General features: G+C 34.7%; 1 protein-coding gene across 1 annotated transcript in view; it reads left to right on the forward strand.

Annotated features, from left to right (window-relative positions):
- Positions 1-7,355, forward strand: part of LOC117914234 (protein virilizer homolog) — a 72,234-nt gene extending 64,879 nt beyond the window's left edge. The window contains 6 exon segments of the mRNA XM_034829478.1: positions 1,593-1,918; positions 3,570-3,753; positions 3,851-5,263; positions 5,380-6,216; positions 6,318-6,389; positions 6,701-7,355. Coding sequence (XP_034685369.1) covers positions 1,593-1,918; positions 3,570-3,753; positions 3,851-5,263; positions 5,380-6,216; positions 6,318-6,389; positions 6,701-6,721 — 2,853 coding nt within the window. The 3' untranslated portion in view covers positions 6,722-7,355.
- The last annotated feature ends 4,851 nt before the right edge of the window (positions 7,356-12,206 follow it).

The raw sequence follows: 12,206 nt of genomic DNA on the forward strand, positions 1-12,206 counted from the left end.
TGTACTCATTGTTATTTTCTTTTTGACAAACATAACAATATTTTTTTTTTCACACTTGATTTTAATAATTCACTCTAAAAGAAACTATTCACTAATATTAATCAATTTATGAAATTTAAATTTGTATTGACAAAAGCTTTATATTGGTGCTTTGACGTTTTAAACTTCATGAAAGTTGGAATAAACGAGCCTTCTATTTATACTACTAGTAACCTGTTATTCTATTTGTAAAATATAGACCCCCTTTAATAATGGACAACATGTTTCTACAATTTTATATTTACAAATATGATTTGTTTATGACATGATTTTTTTTCTATTCAAAAGCATGGAGAATATGATGAAAGAGCTTCTCATTTATAGAATAATTATTTTATTAATAGTTCATTATTTAGTTCATTACTTTTATTCAACTTATAATATTCAGTTTACAAAAAATTACTTGTGATGATGTTTGTTGGAGAAGTTTCGGTAATTGATTGAAAACTTACTTAGAAAAATAGTAAGTTTGTTGAACTTCAACAAATGAAATGTATAAATGTTCTTAATTTTATAGAAAATACATAAATATTCTTAGTTTTACTAAAAATTATATCATATAAATCACTGTATTTGTTTGGATGAACAAAGTGTTAAATGAAATATTTCCTTGATTTTTGGTTATTTAAAGTGAAAATATGCTATATTTCCTCATTTAAATTGATAAAATTAAAGGGATAAATAACCTATATTTAAAGTGATAGCTACCCTATACATTTCACCAAAATTCTTGCCAAAATCAGTTCATCGATTGGATTTCTTGAAGATAAAAGATTAGTCATTGGGCGCAAAGAGAATGGGGTCCAATTTTTTTTTCTTTTTTTTTTTTAAATTGGTGATCTATCCCCAATTTATTGGCTATTTTCAGCAAGAGAAAATGAGAAATTGTTTTGATTTGTTGGCAGCCAATCTTTTTCCCAATAATCAGTGTTTGATTTTTCTTCTTCTTCTTCTTCTTCTTTTTTTGATAGATAAAAGGGTAACTATATTAATCAGTGATTTATCACCTACACTAGCAGTTTTTTGCTCAAAAAGGTTATCACCTCTATTTCAATATTGGCAACTGAATTTTTCGACATATCAGCAATATTTCATCCAAGAGTGTCAATTTTTCAAACTGCACATATACACTTGCACACACCCACTAGCACATAAAGCGATCTGTCAACTTGTACTTGCATAGGTACACCTGTGTACACAAGACTTCACATGCACTGAGGCACACACTCACACACATGCAGAATATAGTGGAGGTTGATCAACTAAATATTATTGGTTTTTTTTTTATAACTATATATATATATGTCTTTTTCATTTGTGGAGCTAATATTTCTTACTACTTTTCTATTATTTTCCTTGATTTGTTAGCTCCTTTCCTCTCTAGTGCTGGAGTTTTGTTTTTTTTGCCCCTGAAAATTATGTTTTCTTTAACAGCTTTTTCTTTTCATGGTACTTTGTTTTTACAGCTTACCAAAGCCGATTGCCTATAATAATAGTGTACTCCTTTCTTGTGTTCATGATTGTGATGGAGAATGCTCTTTTTCGTTTCACAGATTCTACCTGTTGGAAGAGAATTGCTGGCTTGTCTTACAGTTTTTAAAGAATTAGGTTCATGTAATGAAGGTCAAAATGCCCTGATGGCTGTTTTCTTGCGAGCTCGCTCTAGTGATGAAGAACTTGAACTAGAAAAGGGGCATGAAAGAGGTGGGACCTATAATGTTCTTAATGAATATGAATGGATGAAGTTGCCTCCTTTACTATGTTGCTGGACAAAGTTATTGAGATCAGTTGACCCAAGCGATAGTTTTCCAGCCTATGCAATTGAGGCTGTTGGTGCATTGTCCTTGGGTGCTTTGCGCTTTTGCATGGATGGAAAAAGGTGAGCATCCTTCATGCATTGGTAGTTACTTGTAGAATCATTCCATTTTTTTGTGAGGTTATAATTTGATGTTAATAGGTCTTGTTTAGAGTGATTTGTTACTGTCTTTTTTAAAATTAAAAAAGAAAAAAGAAAATCAAAATCTTCTATTAACACGTAACTTTTATTAGTGGGATACCTAGTCCATGTAATGTGATGGAATAGGTTGAAAATAGAAAATAACAATGCTAAAAGTGTAAACAAGTTTTAAATGATAAGTGACAATGTTTATTTGTATAAAGAATAAAATAATTAAAAAACAGAGCTACCTCTGGTTAATAAATCTTTCTTTGATTATTAATAAGAAATTGAAATCAGATAATTTCACTTTCTATTTTCAGAACTAAAAATTATACTATAAAGAAAGGGCGCATGGTCAGATTAGAAACAAGGAAAGTAGCTGACACTGTTTTTGGGTGCATGAATATGAAGCCGTTCTATAAAAGACATTGGGGGAACATGGCATTTGATATGTTGACTAAATTAGATCAGCTGTACCAATTTCATCATGATTTGATGATTTTTATTCATAAGGTTTGAGGATTAGTTATTTGGAGACTGAAAGCGCAAGGGAAATCGCTTTTCAGAGGATGTTAACTGATGGAGAGATGTCTGATCTTTAATGTGACAGAATGAGTTTCCCTTGCTTGTATTGTATGGATTTCCTTTTGAGTAGTAGTGATAAACTCAAATTGGTTGGGAGAATAGTACACGTGGTTTGTGCAAGAATCAAGGGACAAATTAGAGGATGGACATGGCATTGCTTTGATAAGAAAAAGCAACAATTAGAAGAGGCCCTAGGATTTATGTTACTCTGATTTGTGACTTGAGAGTGCGTGTTTAATTATGTTATTTTGAAATTTCGTTTAACTGTTAAAATATAAAAATTATCATGATAATCTAAGTTTTTATATCTTTTATATATTAATAATAATAAAATATAAGAAAAATATAAACCTATAAATGAAATTTAAAATATTTTTAAATAAAAAATTGTAAATATATCATTATTTCTTTTATTTTATTAAATACATTTGAGTTAGATAAATTAGTCTAAAATTTGTTTTTAAGTTCTGCATATTATTATCGAACATCACTAATTGTGTCATATATATATATTGTTTTTAATAAAAACAATCTTTTTTTTTGGAGTTTTCCCTAATATTTCTGAGTATTGACCAATATCTACCTCACTGATATTTTTTGGCAAAATTTTCATTGATATTTTCCGATATATCCCGATGTATCCATAAAATCCCACCACTGATATTTCCATGAAAACCGACATTTTTATCCTTGATTAGAAGTAGTCCACTACTAGTTTCCCTACTAAATCATCATGAGTTCCCTACTAAATCTTGAGTGGTATTCTAGTTTCAAGGTTTGTTTCCTTGGATGTTCAGTTTTATATATAAATATATAGATTTATCTTTCCAATTTTCAAGTAGAAGACTCTACTTTGTCCTCCTGCATAACTGCATTTATGAATGTTCTTCTTAAGCTCTCTAATTTTTGCTATGGTTTCTTCATGTCAATATGAATGTTTCTTTTAATACATTTTTTCCTTCACATCATTTAATGCGCTAAAAATAGCTTTTTTCTTGTTGATTAGTTTGAACTTGGATAGGGTTTTCGCAATGAAATTCCTTTTTGGCCTACCTCATGATTTGAGTGGGATGGATGATTTTCCTGAAGAAAACATACGATACATACAGGAATTAACAACACTGTTAGGTTCAAAGGTTACTGATGAGGACTATTCAGCTAAATCTGATATGAAGACTACACTATGTCGGGTACAACCATTTTCAAATCACTCTTCTTTAACATGCTTATTTTTCCTCTTGAACTGTATCACTTCAGCACCCAACCAAGATGATCATTGATTTGCAGGCTTCAGATTATGCAAAGTCATTGTTGTTGATGTTGCAAAATCCTGCTGGTTCACTTGATTTGGGTGATATCATTTCTAGTGAAGATGTTCCTTTATCACCAAATGATGTTATACTTTCTTCAAGGATACATCAGATGATCGATAACAGTGCTGAAAAGGTAGAAGATTACTGTTGCTTAGGTGGGCTTGAAGATAAGTTTCTGTGGGAATGTCCAGAAACTTTACCCGATAGATTGTTGCAGACAACTCTTCCAGCAAAGAGGAAAATGTCATCACTGGAGGGCCCAAGTAGGCGTGCCAGGGGAGACAATTCCCCAGCTGAAACAGTGGCCCAAGGTGCATTTTCACGGGCATTGGGGCCACCCTCTGCCTCTTCAGGTCCTAGCCGCCGGGATACCTTTCGCCTGCGCAAACCAAATACAAGCAGGCCCCCTTCTATGCATGTGGATGACTATGTTGCCAGAGAGAGAAATGTAGATGGTGTTTCCAATTCTAATGTAATTGCAGTTCAACGCATAGGAACTACTGGTGGGAGACCTCCATCAATTCATGTAGATGAATTCATGGCCAGACAGAGAGAACGCCAGAACCCTGTGGTGTCGGCAGTTGGGGAGGTGGCAGCACAAGCAAAAAATGCTGCTCCGGAGAATGATGCAGATATGGAGAAGTTCAATAAATCTAGACAGATAAAAGCAGATCTTGATGATGATCTTCAGGGCATTGATATTGTGTTTGATGGTGAGGAGTCCGAACCTGATGAAAAACTACCTTTTCCCCAACCAGATGATAATCTGCAGCAGCCTGCTTCTGTTATAGTTGAGCAAGGTTCTCCCCGCTCAATTGTTGAAGAGACAGAGAGTGATGTGAATGAAAATAGTCAGTTTTCTCGCTTAGGTACACCACTTGCATTGAATGTGAATGAAAATCCTGAAAGTGAGTTTTCTTCAAGGATGTCAGTTTCCCGCCCTGAGAGGCCATTGACTCGAGAACCCAGTGTTTCTTCAGAAAAGAAGTATTTTGAGCAGTCTGATGACATGAAGAACGTTATCCCTGCTATGACCCCTAGCAGGTATGATTCTGCCGGAGCAGCAATTAGTTCTGGGTTTCCTGCTTCTACCTATGGTAAAGCTTCTGCATCATCTGTACCATTAATGGTTGATTCTAGGATGGTTCAACCTAATTTCTACTTGAAGAACAGTTCACAGCAAGCTGGTAATATGGCTCTAGCTACAGGATCTCAAGGACTTTATGATCAGAAATTTATGCTGAATCAACCTCCTTTACCTCCAATGCCGCCACCACCAACGATCTCACCCATAATATCTCAAGCCCCTGATCCTGCTCTGAGTCAATCATCTTCATTTGTGAACACTGCAACAGATGTGCAGCCACCACTGCCCACTGCCTTCCAAGTAAGAGAAAGATAAACTGTAGCAAGAATATACCTGTTCATGCTTCTGCCGCAGGCTTCTTGTCTGTGTCTTGTTCATCTACATTTATGGAGTTACTCAATCCTCCTTTTTTGCAGGTTCAGTCGGAGTATCTTTCTGCTTTCACCAACAGTTCTACATCATTAGCTTCTTCCCTTTCAATGCCAGATTCTAAATACTCAAGGGCCTCACTCTCTTCACCCAGTGGATCTGCTAGGCCTCCACCTCCACTTCCTCCTACCCCACCTCCTTTTTCGGCTGCTCCATTTACTTTAGCATCTTTAAAAGTTTCTGTTTCCTCATCGTCAGTATACAATCAAACAAGTGGTGCAACAACTGATCTTCCTCAGATCTCTGGTGCATCTTTAACTGATGCTCGATTAGGCAACCTCTCAGCATCAGGGACTAGACTTTCTTCTTATCCTCCTCCACTAGTGCCTCCCTTGGTTTTCAGTAGGCCTGCTTCAATACCTGTAAGCATTTATGGAAGCACCACAACTCAGCAGCAGGGCGAGAATCCATCAAATACTATACAGAATCCTCCCATTCCTCAACTTTCCATTCAATCAATACAATCTTTTGCTCAGTTGCAGCCACTGCAGCCACCACAGCTTCCACGTCCCCCACAGCCACCTCAGCATCTTAGGCCACCTGTTCAACCTTCACAACAACCAGAGCAAGGGGTGTCTTTACTACAGAGTCCAATTCAATTGCCAGTGCAGCCATTACAGATGTTGCAACAGCCCCAAGTTTCTCCTCTTCATGTCTATTATCAACAGCAACAGCAGGAAAACTTTCCACATGTGCAGCAACAGCAGCAAGTTGAACATGGCCAACATCAAGTTCTACGTCAGCAAGGAGATAGTTCATCTCAGCTGGAGCAAGATTCAGGGATGTCATTACAACAGTACTTCAGTTCCCCTGAAGCTATTCAGGTTTTTATTATATATACCCCTTCCTAAAGAATTTTTCGGAGTATTTGATCCAAACTTCCAGAATTTCTCTCTAATCACTATTGTTCCTGCCTTCATGACAGTCTTTATTGTGTGATCGGGATAAACTTTGCCAGCTCTTAGAGCAACATCCCAAGTTAATGCAAATGCTTCAGGTTTGTTATTCAACTTCTGGAGTTATTACAGTAGTGTTAACCTTTATCGTGTAATAGTGATGGAAGAAAGGTAGCACATGTAGAAATGAACGTAAGAGGCTGCATGGAAACCAAACTTTCGTCTGAAGTGTAGCTTTATTTGGCTTGTTTCAAGTTGTATAAAGTTTTTTTATTTCCTTGGCATTTTATATGTTTGAGGTGCTGTGCCAAATTGGCTTTATTTATGGGATTCTTTTGTGATTTATGTCTTGTAAACTAATGCTGTGCTTGTATCCATCCAAGACCTGATTGTTTTTCTTGTGTTTCATCAGGAAAGGTTGGGCCAGCTATAACAACATGAATAGAGAAATCCAAGGATGTTTTCATCTCTTCACAAAGAAGATACCCCTCATGACGTTTATCTTCCTCTCAGACCTGTAAAGTATTGCTCAGATACCATGTAAATACTGTCACAGTCCCTATCTGGAGCCGATATCCCATGCTGTGGGAACAGCCATCACCGATCAGCATTAACCCTTTGCGAGCCCTTAGTCATGACTTGTCCACAGAAATTTTGTATCAATGTTGTACCGTAATATAATTTTGCATGGAAAACATTGTTTTAACAGTCTTCCATGCCGCATGTTAAATTATTCTTTCTTTTTTTGGATTAGTAGGAAACGGTTTGAGACAGACGACCGGATATGTTTCCAACGAGATGCCAAAAGTGCTATCAGAATTCCTGCAGCTGTTTCAAATATGTAATGTGTCTCCAACAACCTAAAAACAAACCCATAGGCCTGGTGTAGTTTATGTGAGCAGCAGCCACTTGGGAATTCTAATATCGAGCGTAAGGAGGAATGGAGGTTTCGTTGAGGGCTTTTTGTGGATGGTACCAAATGTTTCCCAAAAGTTGATCTTGAATCATGGATTCTCGGAGAAACCATGATTTTTGATAGGGTTGCAATTGCCATTTTGTTTTCTTGAGTTAGGCTTATTTATTTTGGGTGTCTTTCAACATACGAAGAGGAATGGCTTGATCGAGAATGGTATGAGATTTTTGGCAGATAGAAAAACAGATCCTTCAATTTCGAGGCATGAAAGCTTCCCCAGAGTGCCATGATCTGAGAAATACCCTTTTTGTTTATGTGATATCTACAACATTCCATCTCCAGGGAAAGCGAGACGGTAGTTTTTCGAAGGCATAAATTTTTTATTTTTTATTTTTTATATAGAATTTTACTTTTTTCTTTTAAAAATATAAAGTAAGAAATATACGGAAAATGCTTAATATCCTTAAATATTAAATTGTTTGCTTTTCAATATTTTATTTCTGTTAAGAAATTTTAAAAAAACTCTTAACAGTTTTATTTTAATTATGTTAGGTGGTTTCAATTAATTATTTTTATCTTTCAGCAAAACTTTGTTTATTGAGTCAAAACATTTAAGAAATAGGTAATAAATAAAAAATAAAAAAAGCAAATTATTTAAAATTTGAAAACAAGTTATTTTCTAAAAAAAAAAAATCAGAAAAACAGACAACACCCTTAGTGTCCATTTAAAATAGTAATAATTAGTAATAACTTTTATTTTATATACAAAATTTTACAGACTTTCATCTAAAATATATTTAAAAAAAAAAAAATTGAATATTAAACAATTTTTACTAGCATAAATTTTAAGTTTCTTTTGAAAAGTAATCTACAAGGAATTCCAATGTTGATCTTGCTCTTGTTCTTGTTTATGCCAGCTTCCTTAACCACAAGCCCTAGCCAAAGACTAGAGTCTACAGGGCTTGAAATTCCAGAATTGCCTTCTGAATTAATCCATCCATCTTTTCAGCTTTCAACTGTGTCAACAAACACCAACCTGGATTCAGATTTTCAACTACCCCGGGACACTCATCATTTGAGTGAGGACACCGACGAGCAGCTGTGTCTTGGACTCTTGGTGGGTTACACCCAATTCACATCCAACCGGAGGTAACTTTGCAAGTCATGAGTCATGACCATGACACCGCCAATATTTATGGGCTGCCACCACTCCCAGCCCAAGAGGTTGCTTCTCAGGAGATGTTGTGGCCTATTTCCATGCTTCAGAATCAGTCGACCTTGCCAGCTCTCCAACCAGAAGCTGCTCAAGATCCAAATGTACTAGTCACTGCTGGTAACTGGAGCCCATTTGATTTGTCATGCTATGAATCCTTCCGTCGACCTTGAGAGATCCCATTTTGCTTCATTGTCTTCTTATTTTTAATTGCTATACTATCTTGTATATAATGGAAAGTTTATAATGAAATAATTTACAGGTGTAAATAAATATATTCTTTCTTGCTAAATTTACAATAATAAATAGTTCCTAACAGCCATGTTTAATATCTGGAGAGACTAGAGGTGAGTCCCATATTGGGATTTCGTCTACTGCTTATCATATGATGGCTCATATTGGAACAAAAAGCCTCATCACATGAAAAAGAATAATAATCTATAAGGCTTTGGTGGGACAAGTTTTCTGAAAATAAGGTTGAACAGCTTATGCAATGGAGCTTGAGGACAAATATGTACCTTTTTGGTAAAGATTACGAGTGTAAGGAATGTGAACACAAAATCAATATGCAAGTGTGAGCAATGACTGAACTATATTCAAGACCAAGAAAGACCAGAATTTTGTTCTAGTACATGATGCAATAGGCTAAAAGGACTGCCACATGCAAAGGAGGAGAGACTTGAAACTAAATGACTCAACAACAAAGACAAAGGCATGGCTTGAAGCCGAACATATTTGAAACTCAAAGTTAAGATACAAGGTGACCAATTGTACAAGTGCGATCTACGACTGAACAAAACTAGACATGACTGATCATGAAGGTGTGACCTAAGATTGAACAAAACTAGATGTGTTTGATCGTGAAGGTGTGACCTATGATTGAAACAAAACAAAACGTGATATAACCAATAGATATAGATGCGTCCCACAAACAAAAATAGGATTAAACAAAACATGACATGATATGATTGTGGAAACAAGACAAGACATGACTAATTGTATAAATGCGACTCGAAACGGAAATAAGACAAAATATGATTGATCTTGAAGGTGCAGTTACCATTGGAACAAAACTAGACACACTTAAGATAAAACCCTTAAAAGCATGAGATGATGTAATAAACTTTTGAATTTTATTTATTAATAAAGTTCCATTTCACTTTTATTTATCCTATTTTCATACATTATACCTTGTAAGCACTTTGACCTCCATATTTTACATTGTACATGACTTACATGCATTAGGAGTTGCATTGTACAATTGGTTCATGGGTTTAGGCAACTCATTAGAAGCTGTAGTGCACCACCTCCTAATTGAAGAGATGGTTGGTCTTGATTATCGGGATGAGTTTTCCATAACGAGTGCATTAGTGTGTATGGTTACATGTTAAATAGGACCTACGGTGAGTCATGACTTAAGGCTGTCAAGTAGTCATGACTTTACCAAATTGTTTCATTGTGTTGTCTCTCAACCTTGAGTGAATATTAAACTTGTACTAAAATTAGTAGTGACTTTGACCTATTGGTGAGATTGTAAGCTGATCATATATTCCTTATGAATTGGGTTACTATTAATGGAAGTCGGTAACAATAGGTACTTTCAATAAAAGTATCATGATATCTCATGAGATTGAAACAGAGTGTCTCATTAGGTGATCCTAAAGAGGTGTGTTCATGTAAACTATGACCCTAATAGTTCTTAAGTGGAACTTGACATTAGCTCTTGAAGAACAAAGACATGTTAGTTAAACACACAATATGAGGATCTGTAACGCAAGGATAATAGAGGTAGTCTTGAAATGCTAATAGTTTTTATCCTTTTAGACTATGAACACCAATTCATAAGGAGACTGAATGCAATGAATAACATGTCACAAACTTGAGCACATAGTATCTCATTATTATTTACATAGGATACAAGAGTTTAGTTTATTTTTTGTAATGAGATGTTGAATCAACTTCAAAATTAGATTATGAGGGAGATAATATTCCTATAGTTCCCAATGGTCCCCGCTCTGAGCTCATATATCTTGTTGGCATAGGTTATGAGGGTCAGATTTGCTTTAAGTTTAGTTTTGTGCATAAGGGCATTTTGGTAATACATAAAGTTGCACAAAGGTAAGTGAAGAAAGTTTTCAGATTTGGCTAATTGATTAATTGTTATGTTGTATTGGGTTAATTAATCAATTGTGACTCATTTTGGGCTAGATTAAGTGACCCAAGCCCTTAGTGAGTTCAAGTCACTTAAGCCCACTAAGAAACCTTATAAATATCCTCTTAGGGGTTAGAGTTTCCATAACTTTTTCTAAAGATCCATCTTCCACGTCTAGAGGAAAAGAGCCATAGTCTTCACCATCTTTTACATCCTCATTGGAAGTGTATTAAGATCAAGGTTTGAGTCATCAGTCATAAGATTTGGAGTTTATGAGACTTTTGTGACTTCATTCTTTATCTTTATCATATGGTTTTGATTCAAAACATTTGAATCTAAGGTATGTTTTTCATTAGCACTTTTTGAATCCATTATAAGTTTAAAAATGTAATTTTTTTTCGTTATGCATTAGATTTAGGAAAGCCTAGGATAGTCAAGAATGTTCCAAACTTGATATGGGCTTGGGAAATAGAGTGATCCAAAATTTTCCTATCGACTGGTATTAAAGCTAGGATAGTGAGCATTTTAGAACCATTGCATAATGTGCTAACTTTGTTTTGCAAGGTAATTTGTTTATTCCATGGCCTTAGAGATAATCAACGTGCATTCTATATTATAATCTTGTTATAATATGATGATTATAATTGTAAATGCTTGTTGTTGGGTTATAATAATTATTTGGATTGTTGTTTACCTTTTCCTAGATGAGTTCTAAGCCTCATAAAAGGTATAAGATTTTTATTCTTTTGTAAAAATCCATTTTTCTTATTCTTAGAATAGTTTGTAAACTCCTTTTAAAGGAGTATAAGGTTTTTTATTTTTAATGTAAAAATTCGGTTTTTACCATTCTAAGTAACCTTTGGAAAGTGTAGGAGCAATTTGAAGCATCACAAAAAGAAGGAGAACAACACCTAAATTGATTCTCTAAGCTTTTCTCCCTTGAGAGAAGAAGGAAACCATTTTGTTTGAAAAGGAAAGTTTAAGGATATGGAATATGAAAGTAGTCTCTCTTTGGCATAAGAGTTTCAATTCAAGTAATAAATAAAAGTCTTGGAAATTCTTTAATGGATAATTTATTTTAAGATGGTTACCAAAATTATCTCAAAGACTTTCTTCCAAAATATTAAGTGGAAACGGGCCATAGATAAGCCCACAACCTTCAAGATCAAACCCATATTAATTTTGGGCCCATTACATTCTAAAGATGGAGTGACCCAAGGAATCAAGGGATGTAGTTTATCCTAAAAAGACAAGACTATATATGTTTATAGTGGGAGTGACCAATCTTAAAGATGAAACTCTTCACTTGGTAACATTGATGTTAAGAATCTTAGTCCACTTAGACATGAAGTGGTAGAATAATCTAAAGTGGTTTCACTTACATGTGCTAAGAGTTGAACACAAAGTTATATTAATCAATGCATTAGGATAACCTTTTAAGGTTTAAAACAGGTTGATTAATTAGAGGTCTCTACCTAGCAATAAGAGTCATGACTTGCTTAAAGTAGACTTTATTCTTATGAAACTAGGATACCTTACATGGATTATAAGAGCGCCACATTTTTGCTAAATTAATTACCATATTTTCCTTGAGAGCTTAGTTTCTTTATTAATGTATGAAATTATTTTGTTTATTATAG

The sequence above is a fragment of the Vitis riparia genome, chromosome 1, assembly GCF_004353265.1.
Source record: "Vitis riparia cultivar Riparia Gloire de Montpellier isolate 1030 chromosome 1, EGFV_Vit.rip_1.0, whole genome shotgun sequence".
Classification (NCBI taxonomy): domain Eukaryota; kingdom Viridiplantae; phylum Streptophyta; class Magnoliopsida; order Vitales; family Vitaceae; genus Vitis; species Vitis riparia.